At 57.1% G+C, this 23893-nt stretch overlaps 2 protein-coding genes across 4 annotated transcripts in view; both read left to right on the plus strand.

Annotated features, from left to right (window-relative positions):
• CNNM4 (cyclin and CBS domain divalent metal cation transport mediator 4) overlaps positions 1 to 3817 on the plus strand; it is a 33291-nt gene extending 29474 nt beyond the window's left edge. For both annotated transcript variants that reach the window (XM_079110697.1, XM_079110698.1), the window contains 2 exons: positions 2493 to 2677; positions 2803 to 3817. In XM_079110697.1, coding sequence (XP_078966823.1) covers positions 2493 to 2677; positions 2803 to 3009 — 392 coding nt within the window. In that variant the 3' untranslated portion in view covers positions 3010 to 3817. The remainder of the gene's footprint in view (positions 1 to 2492; positions 2678 to 2802) is intronic.
• Positions 3818 to 8887: 5070 nt separating this feature from the next.
• On the plus strand, positions 8888 to 21948 carry CNNM3 (cyclin and CBS domain divalent metal cation transport mediator 3). Of its 2 annotated transcripts, XM_079110700.1 has the most exons (9): positions 8888 to 10154; positions 15727 to 15870; positions 16822 to 16971; positions 17276 to 17445; positions 17574 to 17670; positions 17862 to 17995; positions 18346 to 18484; positions 20414 to 20512; positions 21014 to 21948. In XM_079110700.1, exons 1-8 carry the CDS (start codon positions 8921 to 8923, stop codon positions 20461 to 20463), a joined length of 2118 nt encoding a protein of 705 aa, XP_078966826.1. In that variant the 5' UTR covers positions 8888 to 8920; the 3' UTR covers positions 20464 to 20512; positions 21014 to 21948. The 2 variants fall into 2 exon arrangements, with proteins under 2 accessions (XP_078966826.1, XP_078966825.1); XM_079110699.1 differs by lacking the exon at positions 20414 to 20512.
• Positions 21949 to 23893: the final 1945 nt, after the last annotated feature.

The raw sequence follows: 23893 nt of genomic DNA on the forward strand, positions 1-23893 counted from the left end.
ACGACAATGGAGGGCTTCTGGCCAAGCCCCGGTGCTCCGCCTGCAGGGGACCAGCTCGGCTGCTTGTTTTTTCTCTGCTATAAAATGTGACATTCAAGTCAGAAGCATTTCGGGAGAGGCCAGGTGCTGGGTGCTGTTCCTGGCCTTGGCTCTGCCCGCTTGGACATGCCCCCAGGAGATGTGAGAACAGGGGTCCTGACACTGTGAGGCCAGTTTGCCGGCCCCGTGTGCACCAGGTGGCCCGGCGCCCGAGGGTCTTGGCCGGGCGGGAACATCTTTGTGGGGGGCTTTGAGCCCCCTGAAGCCCGCCCCTCAGTCAGCCGACCTTGCAGTGGGTTTCTCTGTGCTTTAGCAGCACCGGGCTGTTCTGACCCTTCGCTTGTTAAAAATAGGAAATGCAATGGTAGCTGGGAAGAAGCCCCTGCCGCCCTTCCCGGAGCCCCCGGTACCTCGGCCCTTCCCTTGCTGCTCCACTCGTGCGCGCCTGTGTGGTTTGGCCAGCGTGCTTCTGCGTCTGGGAACGGGTGCTTCTGGACAGTGCTCTGTTGGCGCAGCCTGGAGCAGGCCTAGTGCCCCTCGGTCATTCCTGCCTCAGGTGCACTTGCTGGAGCAGTCTTTATTATGGAAAACACCATGATCTTTAAAATTATGCAAAGACTTTTTCTGAGTTTAAAATTATATTCTTAGGGTATTTTCTCAGAAATAGGATTACCAGGTCAAAGAAACCTAATTTTTGCCATTTTTATTGTTTTTTAAAAAATCCTTAAAGTAACAGTTTATTGGGAAATCAGAAAGAAGTTGTGAGAAAATTAAAAAGTACCATAATTTCATTTCCCAGAGACAACACTCTGGCATTTCTTGATAGGACCTGTTTGTAAGAGATATTGGCCTGGGTTCTGTATTCAGTGGTAGTCTTCACTTAGCATGCCCTGGGCCTTGGGTTCCATCCCCAGCCTAAGAAAGTAAATTATGTTCCTGTTTCAGAAAGCATTCCATCATTCAAATGATTAATGTGAGTTTTTAAGTAATACTCCTGGTATTTCTGAATTTTTCCTGGAGGTGAATCAGAGGTATTACTTAGCTACTTGCATGTGACCTCTAGCGAGCCTGTTTCCTGTTCCCAGGTGGGCATACCCAGTCCCAGAATGGCCAGACTGTATTTTCCTAGATTATCAATGAAAATTTAAGCTTTACTAGAGGAATACTTGATTTGGTCTCACTTGGTTAAGAGCTGTGGTGGTCGTTGAGTCACTGGGCTCTGTGTGTTTGTTCTCTCTGCTGGGCTATTTCTTGGCATAGCTAACTTAGTAGTTAACTAAAGCAAATTTCCTGTTTGTGTAAAATAAGTCGCATGCACTGGGTGCCTGTAATCCCAGTGACTGGAGGCTAATGCAGGAGGATTACAGGTTTGAGGCCAGCCTCAGCAATTTTGCAAGACCCTCAGCAACTTAATGAGACCCTGTCTCAAAATAAAAAAAGTTTAAAAAGAGCTGGAGATGTTGGGATGTGGCTCAGTGATTAAGCACCCCTGGGTTTGATCTGTAGTACAAAAAAATAAAATCAAATAAAAAATAAAACAAGTTGCCTGCCTTCACTGGTAACTTCTCTGTGCCTTTCATTGTTCTCTGTGTTTTCGAAACTGAGCCAGTGTTGAGCAGTGTCAGGCAGAAACAGCTCCTTTCCCCTTCCCTGGCTGGGCTGGAGTCGCCCCCTTTCCTGGGCAAGAGGTCCGTGCTGCCTGGTGGCCCATCCTAGTTAACAGGGCCCTCGGGGTTCCTGAGGACCTGCCACCCCCTCCTTCTGCCAGCTGGCAGGGATCGGGTAGACAGTGGGTAGGACTGGCTCCACACTGAGCGGGTTGCACACAGGACACACCTCCAACCAGTGAGCACCATAGCAGTGACAGGTGTGTTCCTACTGCGAGAGGGAAAGCCGTGTGTTCCTCCTCTCCATAAATGTTACTTGTTTAAAAGTATATAGTTTATGTCACTTGACATATAAGCTGGTATTGAGACAAAGGTGGTGGCTTGTCTGTCACTCGAGGGGGATCACGTGTGGCCTGGGAGTGATGAATTTGGGGGGTTGACTGAGGCTCTGTAGCCACGCATTTCCTGTCTGTGGTTTTCATGTTCTGTTGGCCAGTTTGCTTGGATGGACTTTTTGATACTTACTGCCTGACACTCGCTGGCCGTGAGGAGGTCAGCCCGGTGTAGCTGGAGCTTCTGTGTGCTTTCGTTTGTCCCTGAAAATGGTTCTGCCGGGCTGGAGCTGGGCTCTGGCAGAGCGCCTGCCTAGCATTGTGAGGCACTGGGTTCCAGCCTCAGCACCACATAAATATATATAAAAGAAAAATAACATCAACTAGAAAAAAAAAGACTGGTCCTGTTCCTGGGAGAGGGACCATGTCCCTGCCTCCTCTGGGCTGAGCTCAGACAGGGCTGCAGGGGGGAACCAGACAAAGCCTGACCTGCCGGCCTCTGCTGTCCCCACAGACCGCTCCCCATCGCACGCCATGCCCCTCAGCCGCTCAGCCTCCCTCAGTTACCCTGAACGCAGCACAGATGCGTCCACCACGTCCACCCTGGGAGCTGGCAGCAACCAGTTCGGCAGCTCCATCCTGGGCCAGTACATCTCGGACTTCAGTGTCCGGGCGCTCATGGACCTGCAGTACATTAAGGTGAGTGCTCTCTGCGGTGGCCCGCGGCCCCTGTCCGCGCCCTTGCCCGCTCCTGCCGGGGGCTCCCTCTCCTCTGCCTGGGCCCAGCCCTGCCCCTGCCCACTGCACACGCTTCCCTCCTGCAGATCACGAGGCAGCAGTACCAGAACGGGCTGCTGGCGTCCCGCATGGAGAACGGCCCTCAGTTTCCCATGGACGGGTGCACCACCTGCACGGAAAACTCGGCGGAGAAGCCCGAGAAGCCCGAGCTGCCCGTGGTGGACGAGACCACGACCCTGCTGAACGAGCGCAACTCCTTGCTGCACAGAGCCTCCCCCGACAACGCCGTCTGACAGCAGGGCCCGGGGCCCCGCCCGCCCTGCGGGGCCTCCCCAGTGGGCCACACGAGAGAGGGAGCCTTTAGGCCAGGGGTGCGGATTGCCTGTTGACCGAGCAGCCAGGCGTCCCCGCCCGTAGGGATCCGACTGCTGACTGGGACCTCTGAACAGCTCTGAGGTGGCGGCTGCCCAGCCCTGGACTGGTGGGCAGTGGGCCAGCCACCTGAGCAAAGGCTGTTTTTTACTGAGGATTTGTAAACTAGGCTCATTGCTCCTTTTTTAAAAATATCGTTTTGGGAAGGGAAGACAGGGTTAAGGAACTTTATGTTAAAAAAAAAAAAATGTTTTTGCAAAAAAAAAAAAAAAAAAAAAAAAAAAAAAACTTTAAAAGGGGAAGGGTCCCCAACCTGGAAGCAATAGCCATAATCTTCTCCCAGCCGCGACCTTCCAGCCTAAGCCCCTGCCTCAGGGAGCCCACCCTCTCCTGCAGGGTGGGGGCCAGCGCCTGCAGGAGGAGGTGGCTGGTGCAAGGATAGCTCTTCAGAAGCAAGGAACCCAGGCCTGAGGTCAGCTGCCTGGACATGTGCACACCCAAGGCCTGACTGAAGTCACCGAGGCTGACTGTGTCTGGGAACTTGACCAGGGACATGATGGCCCTGGCCATGGAGAGGAACACGTCTCCTGTCTCTGCTGGACCCAGGAACCTCTCAGAAATTCTGTGGACGGGTTCTGCCGGTGAGTCAGGGCTAGCTGAGGACTCTCCTCCCACCTCCCGTCTCTCCTTTCCAAGAACCCCCACCTTGTAATGGGGCCGGTGTGGAGTGTCGGGCGGGGTCTCAGTCGTTCTGCTGCGCCCTGCTTCCCAGGCCTGTCCCCACCTTTACCAAAGGTTCCCCCTTGCGGGGCAGGGCATCTGTGCCAGGGATTGCCTGTCGGGGTGCTCCTCTTGGATGTGGGGGCGAATCGGCCACAGGCTTCCGTGTTGTAGCAGCCGTGACCACTCCTCCCCAGCCCTCCAGAGGAGCCGCGGCACAGCTGACCCGGGAAGCCATCCTCCCAGGCTCCCTGCTCCTCTCCAAGCCCCGTCCCTCTTGGGGGCTGGGCACAAGAGAACATGTTGAAGCCAGCAGGACAGCTCTTCACGCCCTTTCCTGTGGCTGGCCGAGGCTCACCTGACCGTGTTGGCTCCCTTGTGGGACCCCATAAGTGGGGTCACTGGGGAGGGGCCTCTGGGGAGAGCAGAGGTGCATCCCCATCTCCTCATGCTGTGTGGGCTCAGGCACTTGCGCTGATGCTGGTACTGGGTGAGAGCCTCGCACGCCACGGGAAGTCCCACCCAGAGCCCATTCGTCAGGCTGTCGTGCCTGCTCCAGAGCTCCTGGCTGCCACCGTGGGGAAACTGGGACCAAGGGCCTCATCAACCCTTCTGCCAGGAGGCACAGGAGCCGGGGCACCAGATCCAGGTGGAAAGCTGCCGGCCTTCTGCCTGAGTGGCGTTTATTCCCTCCTTTCCTCAGCCAGGGCAGGCCTGTCACCAAAAGTGCTCTGCTCTCCAGGCGCCTAGAGAACCCTAACTCCCAGGACCAGGGAGTCCCTGCACCAGGAACGCCTGCCCCAGCCCATATGAGGCCTCCTGGGCGCAGGGTTTACTCCTGAAGTCCGGGGAGGGTGCAGATGCTTGCAGGCTCTCAAGCATAAGGGAAGGGGCAGCAGCGCTCTGATCCCCTGGGGAACCCTTAGTGTTCTACAGAAGCAGCTTGGCTCCCAGCCCTGCAGGAGCTGGCAGGGTCGTTCCTGAGACCGGAGTCCGGGTAGAGCAGAGCGCCGGCCCAACCTGGCGGAGCAGGCGTGCACACTTCCACAGCTACCTCTTTGCACACAGTTGCTCCCAACAGGTGGCCCCCGCCCCTTTCTAATCACTCCCTGAAGAGGGTCATGATCGTTCCCAGATGTCACCAGTCCACTGATGTCCTCCCAGTGCAATTTCTCACTTCCTATTCCAACCTCTGGTTCCTGGGCTGAGCCATACCCTGGACCCGGCCTGCTCCGCTTGTCTTCCTGGGTCAGGGAGACCTTGGCATGTGGCATCCAAATGGGTAGGCAAGTCACAGCCACCGTAGCAGATAACTCCTATTTATTTTGCATAAGATTTTAATTTGTATATTTTTGTGATTTATTTTGGCGTTGTTATGAGTGTGACTCTCGGGGAGTTTTGTTGTTATGACTCTTGTGTCTTTTGTCACAAAACAATGATAATATTTGCTAAACAATATACGGAATTTATTTTTGATTGGTAATAAAAAAATGAAATACATAAAAATCTTGGTGAGTCTGTAGCACACATTTGAGTTCAGTCTGTATTCAGCATCTGTGGTAGGGAGGGAAGTGACTGGCTGGCTGTCACTGTGACAGAGCATGGGATATAAAGTACTTTGGGGCTATTGAAGAGTGAAATGCAAGCAGAACTATAGTTCACAAAATACACATCACCAAGGCTGTTGTCTCAGGCGTTGGAGAGTGGCAGCTGCTGGCAGACATTCAGGCACATGTGCCCAGTGGCCAGCACAGTCCTGTGAGCTGGAAGCCCTGAGGCTCCTGCCGCAGGTCCTGAAGGGTGTTGGAATGAGTACACGGTCCCTCCTTCTCCGGGGGCTGGGAGGTGATCAGCTTCTCCAGCCTGATCCACTGATATGATCATATGATTTCCTAACATGCAATTGCCTCTCTGTCCACACTGGTGGGCTCACGTGGTCTACAGTTGGAGTGCTGGTCCCCTGAAGAGCCACACAGACTGGCAGCTGTGGAATCTTTTTTTTTTTTTTTTTTTTTTTGATACTGGGATTGAACCCAGGGGTGCTTAACTACTGAGCCACATGCCCAGCCCTTTTTATATTTTATTCTGAGTCAGGGTCTCACTGAGTTGCTTAAGGCCTCACTAAGTTGCTAAAGCTGGCTTTGAACTTTCCATCCTCCTGCCTCAGCTTCCCGAGCCATTGGGACCCAGATCTTTTTTTATATTTTGAGAGAGGGCCTTGCTAAGTTGCTGAGGCTGGCTTTGAACTTGCGAGTCTCCTGCCTCAACCTTCCAAGCTGCTGGGATTGCAGGCGTGCGCCACCATACCTGTTAGCTGTGGAATCTTGTGGCACACACTCAGTGCCTTCCAGAGTGCCAGGGCCAGGGGTGAGCAAGCACAGCTTAACATTAAACAAACTGGGGAGGCATCTGAGGAAAGGGGGGCACTTGGGTAGCAGTGAAGGAAAGTGGGTACTTCAGACAAAAGGGGTAACAAATACTGTGTGTGCAGCTGGGCAGGAGGAAACGACATTGGTCTGCCTGTCCTAATGTGTGTGGCTTCTGCTGCATTCCAGCTGCTACCAAACCGAGTGAGGTTACTGAGGAAGACCCCCCGGGAGAGGCACACAGGGCCTTTGCATGTGCTATCTCCTTCTCCTAGGACATGTCTCCAAGTCTTTACAACATGCTGAGCATGCGCTATAGCACTAAGCTTCTCCAACACCTCTCCCAAGTCTTTGTGAGGCGCGCTCACGTCATTTACACCTCAGTTCAACCATTTCCTCCCTAGAGAAGCCTTCCCTGATTGCTCCATCTCAAACAGCATCAACCCAACCCCTCTGTCTCCTTACCTTGCCTTTTCTCCACAGCATGATTATTTATTGATAATAAAATATAGATATTTATTTTCTGTTGTCATAGCACTGGACTAAGCCTTTGAGGGCAGGGACTTGATGTCACCCCCACCAGACCCCAGCACTAACCACTTTGGACATTCAGTGCTGGAAACACTTGTCGGGTGAAATGAAGATTTTACAGTTAAGCCAAGAACTGGATGCCGTGAGGGAGCACATAGCACCCCTGACCATGACCCGACTCAGTCAAGGAAGATCACTTGGAGGAAGGGGCACAGGACTTGAGAGATGAGCAGGAGTTAGCCAGCGGTGACACCCAGGAGCTAGGAGTTTATTAAAAAATAGAGATGTCTTGATCCAAATGACCAGTCAGGAAAATGGCCCAGAAAGGCCCAAGGAGGGTCCAGGGTCTCCACCAGAACTGCAACTGAGCAGAGTTCAGGCAAGTGGCCCCGAGAAAGGAAGAAGCCACTCTGAGCAGCACTGCTCGCTCCATCCTGGGTTCACTGCCTCTTTGGACACAGACAGTGTAACTGACCGATTGTGTCGCTCAAGTTTGAGGGAATTGCTCTTCCACCCAAAGGCCCCCCTCCTCCCTAGCAAGAATGAGTTACAGGTTGTTTTCAAGAGGGCCTGAGGCCAGGGAAGAAAGTCACCCTTCGAAGGTAAGAGTCCTGTCTCTCGCTCCACAGGGAGTTATTTCTTCCTGTCCTTTCAACTGGTTTTTGCTAGTTAATGACTTTCCAGGCACATCACATTTCCAGCACATCATCTGTTCTATCTCATCAGCATTTTATCTTGACTTGAAGACAGAAGTGAAAACTGAATGGAACAAATCCGAATCCGGCACAAAGCTTATGCTACTTCTTCAAAGGAGACATGATAGTCCAGTGGAAAGGTGCACTAAGGTCTTTATTGCTGCTGCTGATTTCTCCAGAATCTTCAAGAGTGAAGCAAGCCAGTGGAAGGTCACGTAGCACCATCTGGATAATAAAAACTGGAGAACATGGAGAAGCAGCTGGCCCAGTCACTCTTCCGGATTTACATCTCAATAGAGATGACACTATTACCACGTTTTAAAGAGATTTTTACCATATTTTTCCCTTCAGTCATTCACCATGGGCTTACCTGGTTTTGCACACAATGTGTGGTTTACTTATGGCCACAGTGCACGTATTTTTTAGATTGATGTTTTCAGGAGATAACAAACTGTTTCTATAGAGTCCTTTAAAGGCCATTTTAAAAGATATGTTGGAGCTGAAGAAATAGCTCCTTTTGGACAGCACTCACCTAGCATGCCTAGTGCATGCCTAGCATGCGCAAGGACCGCGGTTCAAATCCCGGGCCCCTCAAACGGGGGTGGGGGGGACAAAAAAACAAAAAAAAAACAAAAACAAAAACAAAAAAAGGTAAAGGTATTACTTGTACTAGGAAGTCTGAAGAACATAAAAATTAGACAAAAATACAAAAATCACCGCGCGTCGTGGCACATGCCTGTAATCCCAGCAGCTACGGAGGTTGAGGCAGGAGGATCACAAGTTCAAAGCCAGCCTCAGCAAAAGCAAGGCACTAATCAACTCAATGAGACCCTGTCTCTAAATAAAATACAAAATAGAGTTGGAGGCTGGGGAGATAGCTCAGTTGGTAGAGTGCTTGCCTCGCAAGCACAAGGCCCTGGGTTCAATCCCCCGCACCGCAAAGAAACAAAAACAAAATAGAGCTGGGGGTGTGGCTCAGTGGTACAGTGCCTCTGAGTTCAATCCCCAGTATCCCCCCTCAAAAATAATCACTTAATCCAGATGCTTATAGAGAAGCCTTGTTAGCAGATCATTTAAATTTTTAAATGGCCTCCTTGGCCCCGCGAGGTTTCTGGGCCCTTTACTAAGAAAACGGCCCATTTCCCATGCACTTGAATCTCCGTGTGCAACTTCAGGAGCGCCGAGGTCCGTGATTGGTGCGAGGCCCTGGGGCTTCCCAAAGCGCTGGCGGGCCTCCGGGCGCCGGAGTCCGGGGCCCTGACTGCCACCCCGCGTCCTCCGGCGCTGGCCACCGCTCGCCCTCCATGCAGCGGCCAGCGGCAGGGCAGAGCGCCCCACGCCCCCGACCCGCCCCGCGCGGCTTGTTTACTCCCCGGCGCAGCCTAGTCCGACCCCGGGGCCCGCCCTCGCCCGCCGCCCATTGGCCGAGGCGGCGCGAAGGCCGGCGACGATTGGCCGGGGAGGCGGGGCGCGGGGCGAGCGGGGTAGGCTGCGCGAGAGGCCGAGAGGGGCTGCAGGCGATGGCGGCGGCTGCGGGTCGGCTAGGCTGGCTGCTCGCCGCGCTCTGTCTGGGCAACGCCGCTGGGGAGACGGCGCCGGGCCCGCGAGTGCTGGGCTTCTGCCTGGAGGAGGACGGAGCGGCGGGCGCGGGGTGGGCGCACGGAGGGGCTGTGCGGGCGGCGCCGGAGGCCACCTTCCGCCTGCGCCTCCTGGGCTCGGGCTTCGCCAACAGCTCCTGGACCTGGGTGGCCCCCGAGGGCGCAGGCTGCCCGGAGGGCGGGCCGGCCTCGGCGCCCGAGGAGACGGCGGACCCCGCAGGCCAGTGGCGCGCGCTGCTGTGCCTGCGCGCCCAGGCCGTGCCCCCAAACTCGGCGCTGCTTGCGGTGCGCGTGGAGCCAGGCGGCGGGGCAGCTGAGGAGGCGGCGCCGCCCTGGGCGCTGGGCCTGGGGGCGGCCGGGCTGCTGGCGCTGGCGGCCTTGGCGCGGGGCCTGCAGCTGAGCGCGCTGGCGCTGGCTCCGGCAGAGGTGCAGGTGCTGCGCGAGAGCGGTTCGGAGGAGGAGCGTGCGGCGGCGCGGCGCCTGGAGCCCGCGCGGCGCTGGGCAGGCTGCGCCCTGGGCGCGCTGCTGCTGCTGGCTAGCCTGGCGCAGGCGGCGCTGGCAGTGCTGCTGTACCGAGCGGCTGGCCAGCGCGCGGTGCCCGCGGTGCTGGGCTGCGCGGGGCTGGTGTTTCTGGTAGGCGAAGTGGTGCCGGCCGCCGTGAGCGGGCGCTGGGCGCTGGCGCTGGCACCGCGCGCGCTGGGCCTCAGCCGCCTGGCGGTACTGCTCACCCTGCCCGTGGCGCTGCCCGTGGGGCAGCTGCTGGAGCTGGCGGCGCGGCCCGGGCGGCTGCGGGAGCGCGTGCTGGAGCTAGCGCGCGGAGGCGGCGACCCCTATAGCGACCTCAGCAAGGGTGTGCTGCGCTACCGGACCGTGGAGGACGTGCTCACGCCGCTCGAAGACTGCTTCATGCTGGACGCCAGCGCCGTGCTGGACTTCAGCGTCTTGGCCAGCATCATGCAGAGCGGCCACACGCGCATCCCGGTGTACGAGGAGGAGCGCTCCAACATCGTGGACATGCTCTACCTCAAGGACTTGGCCTTCGTGGACCCCGAAGACTGCACGCCGCTCAGTACCATCACCCGCTTCTACAACCACCCACTCCACTTCGTCTTCAATGACACCAAGCTCGATGCCGTCCTGGAGGAGTTCAAGCGAGGTAACGACCCGGGGACCCAGGAGGGGACGCACATGCCAGTGCCCTGTCCTGGAAAAGGGGTGGGAGATATGAAGCCCTAGAATGAGACCTCCCCTTTTCCGGAAGGTGATGGCCTTGCATCTAGCAGTGACCTTTTGAAATATTTCCAAGCAGATGCGGTGCCATAGAAGCAGACACCTTAACATCCCCCTCTGGTGAAACTTGCCATTTGGCTGTAATTCCCCGAGGCCATTCCGTACACTTTGGGCTTTGTATGCCCCAAACTCTTGGATACAAGCCAAAAGGACCTGTGAAAGTTAGATGTCTAGGTGCTGTTATCTGCACGTTTCATACCACATTAGCTGGCCCGTGATATTTCTTGGACCTTGCGGGGTCCCTGATGCTGCAGAAAGGGAATGACTCATAAATACTTTCTTGCAGGAGAAGAAACTTTCACTTTGATTTCACCGAAACAGCTTTATGGGTGCTGGTTTAATCTCCTTTTCCCTTGTCTTCCTCTGTTTTCCCTTTTCAACCTCCCCTTTTCTCACCCTAGGAATCATTCTCAAGTTCTCCCTTCACCCCGTCCTTTCATCTGAGTTGTCTGTGCAGCTCCCGGGGTGGAGGGAACACCGTGGGGCTCTCCAGGTTCGAAGGCCAGGGCTCCCTGGAGTCCCCTCCTCCTCCCTCCAGCGTTCATCCCAGAGTCCGACAACTGCTTGGCTGCCAGCCATGCTTCTCACCTCTGAACTCCTGCAGGATGAGGGGAGGGGCCGCCATGGCTCTAGATGGACTTGACCCTAGAGGCTGCATGATGGGAGGGGAAGTATGCAAAACCCCTGGCATTTCTGGCAACTGGGAAGTCTCCTTGCCCCAGTTCTGCCTGGGAGCTGCTGGTGAGCTGGACAGTCAGGGCAGGAAGGGGCTTTCTTGTAATGACTCCCTTGTTGAGCCAGGCTCTGGTATGGGCTCTCCACAACTTATATCCTTTCGTTTTGCTTTTTCTTTTGGTACCAGGAATTGAACCCAGGGGCACTCGACCACTGAGCCACATCCCCAGCCCTGGCTTGTATTTCATCTAGAGACAGGGTCTCACTGAGTTGCTTAGCACCTCACTTAGTTGCTGAGGCTGACTTTGAACTCTCGATCCTCCTGCCTTGGCCTCTCGGGCCACTGGGATCACAGGCGCGCGCCCCTGCGCCCAGCCCTCCTCTCGTTTTGTCCTTGCACCAGGCCTGGATGCAGCTCAGGATTGGGTGAAAGGCCTGGACAGGTGTTCTGCCTGATCTGTTGGAGAACATCTCGGGTTTTCCTGGCCATTTCCCTAGAAAGCCATGCGGCCCGCCCCCTGAAAGTGACCCTGGGGTGGACCCAGCTGAGCCTCCTGGTGGTGATTATGCTGTCCGGCCAGGCAGCTCTGTTGCAGTGAAGGCGGGGTGGGCTCCATCGCCTCCGCAGCTCTGAGCCCCTGCACCTGCACCCTCGCTCACGGTCCTCAGCTGTCAGCCATGAGCAGGTAAAGGGTCTGGAGACCACTGGTCCTACATGCTGCTCCTGTGCTTGGTAGCAGAGCGGTGGTCACTCCTGGGCGAACTCTGCTGGTAGGTGGTGTTTGTCACTCAGAGAGGATTTAGCAGAAGGGGTGAACCTGGAAGTGCAGGTTCCCCTTCCAGAATGGTCCGGGGTAGAGACCATAGGTGTCCCTTTGGTATTCTAAGCTGTCATGTTTGGTTCCTTCAAAAAACATTTGCTCTGGGGTCTGGCCACAGCGGATTCCTGCTTCCTCTGCTTCTGAGCTGGCACTGTGGGAGACTTGGGGTGGCGGGGGCGGCAGGGTCGCCCCTCTCTGGAACTGAAGGGAAGAATTTCATGCTCTTTAGGATGAAGTTTCTAAAACCGCCAATGAGGTGAGAACCTTGTTTCCCAAAGCCTTCCGGTCGGATCTTCGTCCCCATGGTCTTGCCTTTCAAATGTGACAGGCAAGCTTGAGCTGGGGCTAATGGGCATCCTAGCTGGGAGGAATTCAAATGTTCATAGAGGCTGTCAGGCTGTCGCGGGTGGAGCCGCCTTGTTGGTGGGACCTGGGCTCAAGAGGGGTGTGGAATGTCCTGGAAGCGCAGGGAAAGGACCAGTTCAAGGGCAGGAGAGCGGTCAGGAGAGGAGGGCCAGCTGAGATGGGGAGGTACAGGTAGCGGCTGGGAAGACATGGTGCATGTCTTACACTGTAGACAGGCCTCCTGAGCTGGCGTGGAGGGGAGCCAGGGGCAGTGACTGGTGGGGAGGAGCCTTCTTGGTTTTTCAGTCAGGTGGGTGGACCTGTTGTCCTGGGGTGGGCAGCGGGAGCAGGTTCACACTGCCTGGTGCTAGAGGGCGGGCGAGTCCCTTCCTGGTTGAATCAGACCGTCCCAGAGCCAGCTAACAACGTCCCAGAGCCAGCTAACAACGTGTGGAAAGCCTCTTTCTAGAAGCCGGAGGTGGGGAGGAAGGACAGGGAAGGACCTGCAGGTCGTGAGGCCATTCTTGGGGCGGAGCGGCCCTGTCGTCCCAGTGCCACCCTGGAGCCATCTTGCCTTCTCTGTGCAGTCCTGTGGCGGTTCCGCGTTTCTCCTTGTTAAAGTCACTTTGTCCTCTTCTTTCCCGCATCCTCTGCTGATGAACCTGTTGCTGTCTTCCTGGCATTGGCGGTTTTAGAAATCAATCGATCCTTCCCCATCTCTGCCCACCAATCTTCCTGGAGCCAGGAGTCGCCTGGCGTCTTGGCCAGTGCAGTCAGGGCCTTGTTCCTGTCCCTCCTTCCGAGCATCGTCTGCTTGGGAAGTTGGTGAGCTGGGGGAGAGGCGCCCTCCGTGCAGACCTGAGGTGACACAGCGATTATTTTGTGCACACATCACCAGGCAGTCTGAGTGCTTGTATCTCCTCTACAGCCACTAACCCTGGCTGCCTTCGCTGGGCCTGTGTGGAGGCTCAGGAAGTAAGTGAGAAAAAGATTAGGGCTTTTCAGAGACAGCCAGTTCTGTCTTGTTAGAAGCCAAGTAATTGCCACCATGCTGAGAAGATTCGGACCTGCTCAGGCTTCTGGGAGGAATGTTTGCATGTGACTTTTCTCACAGCACTTGTGCACTTAATTTTTTTTTTTACAGAACAACAAAGGGAGCCAGGATGCCTGTAATCACAGACTCTGGGGAGGCCAAGGCAGGAGGATTGAACATTGGAGGCCAACCTGGGCAACTGAGCGAAACCCTGTCTCAAAATAAAAAGGGCTAGAACATAACTCAGTGATCGAGCCCTTGCCTAGCCTATGCAAACCCCCCACACCCCAACTCGGCAAACTAGAAGGGGGCAGGGACAGAGGAAAGATGGAGAAAATGAAAGTCTAGGTGCATTTTTAAAGGTATTCTAGAAGTTGGGCATCATGCAAACGTCTTCCAAATAGCTGGAGTACTCTTGAGCCTATGACCTCAAAACTCGAGCTTTTCCAGAGTTTTCTTATGGCGGTAGGTCATGCCATGCCACCCTCCTGGATCCATGGGCTGGCCCTGTGAGCTCCTGCAGATGTCCCTATGAGCGGTTTAGTCCTGTCAGGTGGCGGTAAGCTTTAACCTGCCAGCTGCCTTGTCTCAGCCCCCTGCTACCTTCCCAGGGTTGCTTTCTGGCCCTCAGGCATCAGGTCTTGAGGGTAAGTCACATGGAGGAGCCCCAGCTTGCTTCCGGTCGTTATTGAATCATTCAGTCGGCCGTCATGGGAAAGTGTGTGTGTGTGTGTGTGTGTGTGTGTGTGTGTGTGTACACACTTCGCTCGTGTTTGACAGGCAGGGAGAAGTGAGTCCCTTCCTGTAGGTGGCCTCCACAGGGACAGCTTCCTGAAGGAAGGGAGCTGAGGTCAGGCCTCTCTGCTCTGAGGTGGCCTTTAGACCCTGAGCTTTGGTTTCAGGGATCCCAAGGTGTCGCTCGGCTTCCCTAGCTGGCCTGCGGGTTTGCCTTCTGGGGCAGAGCAGCTGTGGCCCTTGCAGAAATGGTGCCTGCACCCCGGCCTGAGACCCTCCCAGCACAGTCAGGGGGTGGGAAGAATCTAGAAACACGGGTGCCCTGATTCAGGGCCTGTGACTCAGCAGGACTGGGTGGAGATCTCCAGGGACTCTGGGCCTTTTCCTCCTGGAAAGGGGGCAATGACTTAATGTGGTCATTTCCATCTTGACTTTTTGTTCAGGAGTACTAGAGTATCCTGAAGAAGGATGCTTTATTTAATTAAGCCCTTGGCTTGTGGAGTGTGAGTCACACAAAGATTTTTTGCTTGCCGTAAGGATTCTTGGAGCAGACCCCCCCACCCCGCCCGTGTGCAGGTCTATACCAGCACCAACCTTGGCTTTTCCACTTGTACCAGAAGAGGGCGTGCTCAGTGCTGCGGCCCTGTGGGGTGCTGAGGAGCACTGGGGAGCGCACTAGCCTTACTTAGGGTGCACTCTAAGCGTTAGGCACACACCAGATTCAGAGACTCCGTGCAAAAGGGCTAAGCTCTCTGTTGCTGTTTTTTGTGGATTATGTATTGAAATATTTTAGCTATATTAAATTACTTAAAACGTTATTAAATTTAATTCTGCCTATTTCTTCTGCTTCTTTGTGGCATTAGGGTTTGAACCCAAGGATGCTTCCCACTGAGCTACATTTCCAGCCCTTTTTGTTTTTTATCTTGAGTTTGGACTTTTCTAATGCGCCCACGCAAAAGATCTTATTTTCCACTTGTGACTTTTGCTTACTATTTCCTTCAGATAGGTATAAAATTTTATAGCTGAAAAGCACTTATCTCCTGCAGAGTCTATTCTGGAAGTTCCCCAGTGTTCCCTGACACCCTGGGACATGGGTTGTTCTCAATCTGCCTGCTCTCACTAACCCAAGTAAGAAGATGACACGGGAAGGACCAGGAGCAAGGTGGCCCAATCCCGGCCACTGCTGACCTGCCTGCACAGCTTGGATTCTGAATGGCCACCTCCCACTATCTCCATTACTGACTGACCCCCAGAGGGCAGCCTTAATTAGGAGGACCTCCCGCAGAGTCGGGCAGGGTGGGCTCCTGGGCTCCCCCATTGGTACTGTCCCAAGGCATCCAGCATGTCTGGAATCAGTGTCCTGTTAGTGGACACTTGCAGTTGCTGTGGAAGACCTCTGTGTTCCAGACAGGATGCCCTTGGCTCGACCTCCCCATAGCTCGGAGTCACAGACCTGGGGCTGATCCCAGCTCTGCTGCTGTCTGGGGGCCTCAGGCCGATGAACATACCTGAGATTTTGCTGAGCACGTTGAGAACTTGGAGAAGCCTGACGTGTGCCTGTTCCCAGCTACTCAGGAGGCTGAGGCAGAATCACAGGTTCAAGGCCAGCCTGGGCAACTTAGGCCCTGACTCAAAGTAAAAAATTAAAAAAGGACTGGGAATGTCACTCAGTGGTAGAGCACCCCTGGGTTCAATCCTCAATTCCAAAGAAAAAAACTTAGGGCGTCAGCCCAGAGTACAGTACAAACATTGTGGTGGGCTCATACCAGGGAAGCTGAGACTAATGGGGGGCCTCCTGCAAGCTGTAAATAAGTGTCCTCTCCCCACAGGGAAGTCCCACCTGGCCATCGTGCAGAAGGTGAACAACGAGGGCGAGGGTGACCCCTTCTACGAGGTGCTGGGCCTGGTCACCCTGGAGGACGTCATCGAGGAGATCATCAAGTCTGAGATCCTGGACGAGTCTGAAGACTACCGTGAGTTTTGACTTCCAGCCGTTTTGACCCAGCTGGTCCTTCCAGTGACCCGAGACACACTTGTGTACCAGAGGCTGGTGAGTCTCTGTGCTGCTAGAAACCGGCTGCCCCTCAGCCAGGCGCCCTTCTCCCTGCCCTGCGTGGGTTGGTAATGCCACCCGTGGCAGGGCTCACTCCTGCCCCTTGACGCGGGCCGCGCGACCTGTCCCGTCGGTGGGCTTGCAGCCACTGTGCATGCTGGGGCTGTGTGGTGCTTCTCCATCCGGGCTTTTCCAGTTCTTCGTGCCTTTCTGCCACAGGTTCTTTGTTGCCCATTCTTTTGGCTGGTGGTGTAGCTCAGTTAGAAGGCACTTGCCTGCTAGCCTGGATGAGGCCCTGGGTTCTGTCCCCAGCACCACAAGAAGGGAAAAGGCTCCCATCCTTTACTCTTAAGAGCCTCCTGCCCCACCGACAGCCCTGGGCCCCCAAGGGTGCCTTTCTTCCGTGGAATGACGGCTGCTCTTTGCAGGGCAGACTCAGACTGTGCTTCGGAGATTTGGGGCCCTGAGCTGCCCAGCACATTTCTAGCCCGCACATCTGTCCCCAGCACAGCGTCTTTGGTCCAGTCCTGAGACTGACCGGGGCTTGAGGTCCCAAGGTTAGCCACCACCACCACCTGCCACCAGGGGTGCGCGTGCCCAGTAAGGGCTCCCCAGGCCTGCTGGTGGCAGACGCTGCTTTTCTCTTCAGCGTTGTTTCTGCCCAACTCCAAGCAAGGGGGCAGTCCTTTCTCACTTCCGTGGGACACATTTGGAATGAGGGCCACTGCCCCTGTCCTGGGCACCAGGGTCACTGTGGGGATGGCGGCCAGGCTCCAGGGGGAGCAGCGTCAGGGTGTGTCCCTGGGAAGGAGGAGTGGGTCCCAGGTGGACCATGGCTTGTGCCTGAGCTGCCGTCTTCTCACCTCCTCAGGAGACGCCGTGGTGCGGAGGACGGCCACCTCCCTGAGTGCCCCTCTCAAGCGCAAGGAGGAATTCTCCCTGTTCAAGGTGCCTGACGACGCGCACAGGGCCAAGATCTCGCCTCAGCTGCTCCTGGCCACCCAGCGCTTCCTTTCCCGAGGTGAGGGGGGCGCTCCGTGTCCCTGCTCCGCCCACCCACCAGCGGGTCAGGGGACCGCTCCCGATCCCTGTGAGCAGGAGGGACTCCAGGGGGACACCTCTGCTTCCTCTGGGCCCGACGGCTGGCCCAGGTGGCCAGGAGCAGAGTCAGGCTTTGCCCCTGGCCAGGGTGGCCAGGGAGCCTCGGCTGGGCCTGCACGTGCCCTGCCCTGTGGAGGGTGGCAGCTCGGGTCGCGGGGAGCCGGGTGGGCCGGGAGCTGGCTGCTCGGCCCAGTAGGCACCGCTCCCTCTCGGCTTTGGGGCAGAGGTGGACGTGTTCAGCCCACTACGCGTCTCCGAGAAGGTCCTCCTGCACCTGCTGAGGCACCCCAGCGTCAACCAGGAGGTGACGTTTGACGAGAGCAACCGCCTGGCTGCTCACCACTACCTGTACCAGCGCAGCCGGCCGGTGGATTACTTCATCCTCATCCTGCAGGTGACGGCGCCGCAGTGCGTGGGAAGGGATGTCCCCGGCCATGGCGGGTTGTTGGGGTTCGCCTCCCACTGCCTCCTGACGGGAAGCTGACCCGCCCGCTTGTCTGTCTGCCCGCCCTCTCCTCCCAGGGCAGGGTGGAGGTGGAGATCGGGAAGGAGGGCCTGAGGTTTGAGAACGGGGCCTTCACCTACTACGGAGTGTCCGCCCTGACCACGCCGTCCTCGGGTGAGCCACGGTGCGGCTCGGAGCGCGGGCCTTCTTGCGCACCCTGTGTGCGCCATCCCTGCGGAGCCTCCCAGTCCTGTGTCCTGCCCTCTCCCGAGTCCCCACCCTGTCCCCTCTCAGGGCGTCTGGGGTGGGCCTCAGCCTGCGGTTGTCCCAGTGGCTCCGCCGTCACTGACCCTTCCTCTTGGTAGTCCACCAGTCCCCAGTGTCCTCGCACCAGCCCACCCGCCATGACCTGCAGCCCGAGCCAGCTGACGGCACCCGCTGCTCTACGTACTGTCCCGACTACACCGTCAGGGCCCTCTCTGACCTGCAGCTCATAAAGGTGACCGCCAGGGCTGGGTGTTGTGCTGGCGCTGACTGACTTTGTGTCGCTAAGCGGCTAGACCAGCTGGTCGCAGTGTGTGTGGAGAATGAAGTCTGAGCGACACAGGCCCGAGAGTCAGACCCTGCGCTGCCTGAATGTGGGGCCTGGACTCCCTCCCTCGACTCCCCAACTGTGTGGCCTGGCGGTCTCGGGCCTCCACTCTGGCCTCCCTTCTCGTTGCCCCGCCCTTCCCTGCTCCTTTCTCCCTGGGTCCTCACGCTGCCCAGTTCAGTCAGAGGTGTGGGCTTGCACTGTGCTGTGTCCCCCTTCACAGCCTGCCCCTGCTGGGTGACGCTTCTGTCCTCCAGGTCACACGGCTGCAGTACCTCAATGCACTCCTGGCCACCCGGGCCCAGAGCCTGCCACCGTCCCCCGAGAACTCTGACCTCCAGGTCCTCCCAGGCAGCCAGACCAGGCTGCTCAGTAGCAAGACCGCCACAGCTGCCGGTAAGCCCGGTGACAGGTCCGTCCCACTTCCCTGCAGACCTGCTGGCCTCACGCTGCCTGCCCTGTGCCCTCCTGGCTCTGTTCTTCTTGCTGTCCCTGTCCCTTCTTGCTGTCTGAGTGGCTCAGCGACAGCCATAGCTCAGCTGGCGCTGAGGCCCAGAGGGACATCCAGAATGGGTCAGCTTTATTAGGAGGCTGGAGGTAGGAGTCACCCTGCTCAGAGCTTCCGGCCTCTTAGAATTAGGGTTCCGTCACTTGGAGGATGAAGAGTTGGGGTGCCGTGGGCCCAGCTGGGAAGGGGTGTGGCGAAGGAGTTGGGGGAGCAGGCAGCGAGAGCGTCCCTCAGGCCCAGGGCAAGCAGGAGGAGCATGGGAACAGACGTGGCATCGTGGGCAGGAACCGGGTGGCAGTGGGGACTGAGTTGGGCAGTGGCAGGATTGAAGTCAGAAGTTTCCTGTTGTGGCTCCTAGGCCGGTGGAGTCCCTGCATGGGGTCTGAGATGGCGGCAGCAGGGCCGGTGTACAGGCTGCCCTGTCTCCTCGCCCCGCCAGCCCTGGGAGCCAGCCTTGCTGGGACTCGCCCTGGCGCAGCGCTGAGCTGCGGCTTCACTTGGGCAGCCTCTGCAGGGTCCTGAGGCGGGAGCCGCTCTGCCCGTCTTACAGAGGCAGAAGGGGAGTGGAGGGCCGGGCCTGCAGGGCCTCCCGGGGAGCGCCAGCTCTGGTCACTCAGACCTCCCCTTGAGGACAAACGTGGTTCTTCAATAGGTCCTTTCTGAATTGCGAGTGGCATGTGGGTGCAGGAGACAGAGCCCCTAAGCCGTGGCCACGATGGTGGCTCAGCCTGTGTGGCTCCTGCTTGGGGTGATGGTGAGACCAGGCTCTGGGTGTGGGCCACGCGCAAAGTGGTTCACACCGTCCCATTAGACCTGCGTCTCAAAACCCAAGACTTTTCTTTAAAAAGTGAGCCATTTGGTTTTGGTTTCGCCGCCTCAGCATTTTCTGGCTCCATCTGCAGCTCAGGCAGCTCCTGCCGTGCCGTGTGCAGGGCACAGACCTCAGCCAGGAACGCTGCCGCCGCCTCGGCCTCTTACCACATACTGAGTGCTGGGGACGGACCCAGGCCTTCACACGCCAGGCGAGCGCCCACCACTGAGCTCCACCCCGGCCCCGTGAGACTGGAAGCCCGTTGGTTCCAGCTGCGCGCTGGGCCAGCCTAGAGTCTTCTTAGTGGCTTTGCGGGTCATTTCCTCTTTGTAACAGATTACGTAACGCTCCGTTGACATCCGTTGGTTTGTTCCACGTGGTGCAACCCGACGTTTGCCCAGTGAGCTTGCCTGCTGTCTGTGCCCCCGCCTGGCCTCTCGGGCTCTTCCTGTGAGTGTCCCTGGTAGCCTGGCACTTCACTTTCTGGAGAGCTCAGTGTCACTGTGCAGGGTGGTCTCAGCGGGGTGCTGCTTATTAAATGGTGCAGGTGTGAACCGTGCCCTGGAGGCTGGCACTAGATCCCCCCAGAGAAGGGCCGTTGTTGAACCATGGGAAACGGCCATTGAGATGGCCTCCCACAGGGGCCAGCACGCGGTACAGGGGCTAGATCTGGCCAGCTGCCTGTGTGTAAATAGATCTTACTGGAAGCTTCCCGTGTGCTGATGGCTCGTGTCTGGCTGCTTCTTGGAGACGGCCGTGGCACAGAGGAGCTGTGACGGAGCCTGAGTGGCCTGCAAAACCTGAGTCCACCGTCACTGAGAGCATTCTGACCCCAGCCTCCCATCGAGCTCTGAGTGTCCTCCACAGGGCTCACAGGCCCTGCCCCAGGGCAGGTGTGGCGTGTGGCCCAGCTGGCGCCCCCTGCCCCGGCCTCCGCCTGTGCTGCTGGAGCCCAGGCTCCGTGGCCGCCCAACAGCCTGTCGTCTTCTCTCTCTGCTCTCTTTAGCCTTCCCAGTAGACCTTTCCCTCTTTGGCACATTTGGAAACTGCAGTTGATAAATGACTGTGGACTAGTGAGCCTTTTTTGTTTTAAGAGAACACGAAGGTAAATGTCTCCCTTCCCCTTCTCTTGGCTTAGCTTTCCAGCTTGCTGGCTGCGCGCCGCAGAGGCTCCTGGGCGGGAGGGCGCTTCTCCCGGGCTGGGGGTGGGCCCACGTTTCCTCCTGGAAGCCGGAGGGGTGGGAAGCCCCGCTCGTCCTTGGGAGATGAAGCTTCCTTCCAGCACCAGGCGTGTGATCGTCCAGGGCAGGTTCCTCTTGCCCAGGGAGGTGGTCTAGGCCCTCCGGGTCAGAAGTCCATGGCCTGGACTCCTTGTCTTGTGCAGTGGCCTCTGTCCTCCCGTGGCTTTTCCTCTGTGAGGCCACATTAGGCTGATCATGTTCCCAGCCAGTCCCTCCAGCTGTGCCTCGAGGCCTCCTGAGGTGTTTGGAGGTGCCCAGGCCCCTGTGCCTTTCCTGCTGCCCCGTCCTCCAGACTCAGTGCTTGGTGTGGGAGGGCCGCTCTCTCGTCGGCTGGATACTCACTCTTCTTTTCCTCTCTCCCCCAGGGTCCAGCCACAGCCGGCCCTGCGTCCCGGTGGAGGAGAGCCCTGGGCGGAACCCAGGAGTCTAACTGCTGGCCAGGCGGCCCGAGCTGAAGAATGGACATGCCCGTGGGGAGCTGGAGGGAGCCTTGCAGTAGCTTCAGGGCAGCCTGTCCCCACTGCTCCAGGCCACGTTTTAGATGGCCCTTACAGAGGCAGGTGCCGGGCCTCAGTGCAGGAGTCTGCAGCAGGCCCTGCTCTCTTCCAGGAGATGGGCTCAGCCGGGCAGGCCTGCTCTGGACAAAGCAAAAGGAACAGAATCATCTCTGGTCCCCAGGCCCAGCCTCTCCTCCCCTGACGCTGCGACAGAGCAGCGTGTGTATACCTCCTCAAGCCAGGCGCCGCGTGAGCACAGTGCCCTCCACGTGGCGTGGCCTGTGCCTGCTTTGCTTCTAATTGGCTAACCCTCTGCTGCTGGCAGCACTTTCTGAGCAAACGGAGTTTTAGCTGGGGCTCAAATCCGCGGCCTGGTCCACGGCATCCTGGGCGGCTCCCCTTAGCGTGGCACGATTGGTTCCCGTGCCCGGCCCTTCCACGTGCCAAACCGAGAAGCAGGCCTCCTGCAGGTCCGTTCCTCGCCCTGTGCCCTCCCGTGGAGGTAGCTCTTCTGAACCCTTGTGGAGTCCTGAGCACCTGGTGAGGCCAGCGCCACCTGTGGCCAGCTCTCCACCCTGGGCTTGGGTGGGTGCCACCAACAGTATCGGCAGTTTCTGTTTTGAGAAGAGGTCAGATGGGGAGGAAGGGGTCACCCTGCGCGTCAGCCTGTCTCCACCCCGGGGAGGGTGGGGGCCCCTCCACCTGCCTGGTGCTGCACAGCAAGCAAGGGACAGGAGGGCTGCTTGGGACCAGCTGCACCCAGGTCACCTTTCTTCTTAAAAAAGAAATCACGGTTTCTCTCACATCTGTAAAACATTCAAGTTCTTTGCCTTTTTTTTCCCCCCTAGTGACAGTTTTAGAGAAGTGGGATCCAGAGACATTTGCCTTTTTCTTCCAGTTTACCCGTATTTCCTCCTGTTGAGCTATGTGGAAACCGGGGCATCACAGACACGGGGTCTCAGACTCCGGGGGCGGGCTGTGGAGCCCCTCAAGGACATCCGGGTCCTTGTGAGTGGGACTAAAGGCCAAAAGTAGAACGCGTGCTCACCTAGAAATCGCTCCAGTGGGAGCAAACCCTACGTCACCTCTCTCCTCAGCAGGGCTCTGAACCTTGGCTGTACCTCAGAGTCACCTGACAGACTAAAACTCTGAGCTGGCCAGGCGCAGTGGCACCGTGGCACGGCCTATCATCCCAGCAGCTCGGGAGGCTGAGGCAGGAGGATGGCGAGTTCAAAGCCAGCCTCTGCAACAGCGAGGCACTAAGCAGCTCAGTCCTTATCTCTCAATAATATATAAAATAGAGCTGGGGTATGGCTCAGTGCTTGAGTGCCCCTGGATTCAAGCCCTAGTGCTGAAAAAAAAATTTTTTTTATGCCTGAGCCCACTGAGACATCCACCTCTGTCGTTCTGGACACCAGGGTTTAAGTTTTTGAAATAGTTTTCTATCCACAGACGAGTTCCACATGCCCTTCACCCACCCAGCTTCCCCCGTTAACATCTTACATAACCTGGGTACGTTTATACACTGAAAAATGAACATGGGTGCAGAATCCTCGCTGAACCACAGGCTTTATTTGGGTCTGGCTGTTTTTTCCCGTAACATCTTTGCGCCATTGCGGGATCCAATCCAGGATACCAAGTTCTGCACAGAGCTCATGCTTTCTTTTCCTAATTTTTATTCTTACATAATCTACTTGTAGGAAGTTGCAGAAGTAGTGGACCCACGCTCCCCTTGCCTGGGTTCCCTCAGTGGTTGCTACCCGTCACAGTGCAGTATCAAAACCAGGGCTTTGACACAGGCGTGCAGTGTGTGCTGATTGCATGGCTGCCCCTGCGTCACCTCAAGGGTGCCCCTGGGCTGCCCTGGAGAGCCCCCGACGCCATCCCCAGCCCCTGCAGCCACCGACCTGCAGGATGTGCAAATGAGTCACAGTGACCATGGGGGACTGGCTGGTGGCCCCCTGGGTGATTCTCGAGACGAGGCCGGGTCACCGCCTGCCGGTGGTTCGTTTCTTTTCATTGCTAAGTGGTGTTCCCCATGTACTTGGCATCCTGTTGGAGGACATCTGGGTGGCTTCCAGTTTTCGGCTATTCCAAATAAAGCTGCTATGAACACCACGCCATGTGCACGTGGATCTGCGAAGATCGGCTTCCTCTTCTTGGATAAATGCCAGGAGAGCCATTGCCAGGGTTGGTCGTGGCGTGTCTTCCCAGTAGGACAGAAGCAGCCTCTGCCGCCAGGTGGCGGCGCTGTTCCCTCTGGCTATTCTCAGGTGTGCAGCAGTACCTCGCAGTGGCTTTCATTTCATTTCCCAAATGGCTAGCAGGGGACATCTCTGTCCACATCCTTTGCCACTTTCTAGTTGGATCGCAGTCTTGAAGTTCCTCCTATATTCTAAATGCTAAAGTCTTGTCGGGTGTTTGGTTTGCAAATACTTTTTCCCGGACTGTTGCTGTAATTGGATCCGAAGTGCCCAGCCCACGTGTGAGACTCGGTCTTCAGCTTGCAGGGTCCTGGGAGGTGGGGCAGCACAGGAGGCAGGAGCTGGTGGGAGGGAGGAAGGCCCTGGGGGCAAGCCTTGAAGGGGACAGGGACCTGGCCTTTTCCTCTCCCTTCAGGCCAAGGTCTTCACTATGCGTTCTTGCCACGATGTGTAGACCCAACAGGAAGGAACTTGGCAACAGGGCCAAGTGACCGTGCGCAGGGACCTCTGAAACCATGAGCTAAAAAAACCCTTTCTTTTTGGC

This window comes from Sciurus vulgaris (assembly GCF_902686455.1).
Source record: "Sciurus vulgaris genome assembly, chromosome: 14".
Taxonomy (NCBI): Eukaryota; Metazoa; Chordata; class Mammalia; order Rodentia; family Sciuridae; genus Sciurus; species Sciurus vulgaris.

Bases quoted from the DNA above. Each gene is read 5' to 3' on its own strand.
- CNNM3 (XM_079110699.1), top strand. From the start codon at position 8,921: ATGGCGGCGGCTGCGGGTCGGCTAGGCTGGCTGCTCGCCGCGCTCTGT. The intron at 10,155-15,726 runs GTAACGACCCGG...CTCTCCCCACAG, and splicing joins CCTGGAGGAGTTCAAGCGAG to GGAAGTCCCACCTGGCCATC. The intron at 15,871-16,821 runs GTGAGTTTTGAC...TCACCTCCTCAG, and splicing joins GGACGAGTCTGAAGACTACC to GAGACGCCGTGGTGCGGAGG.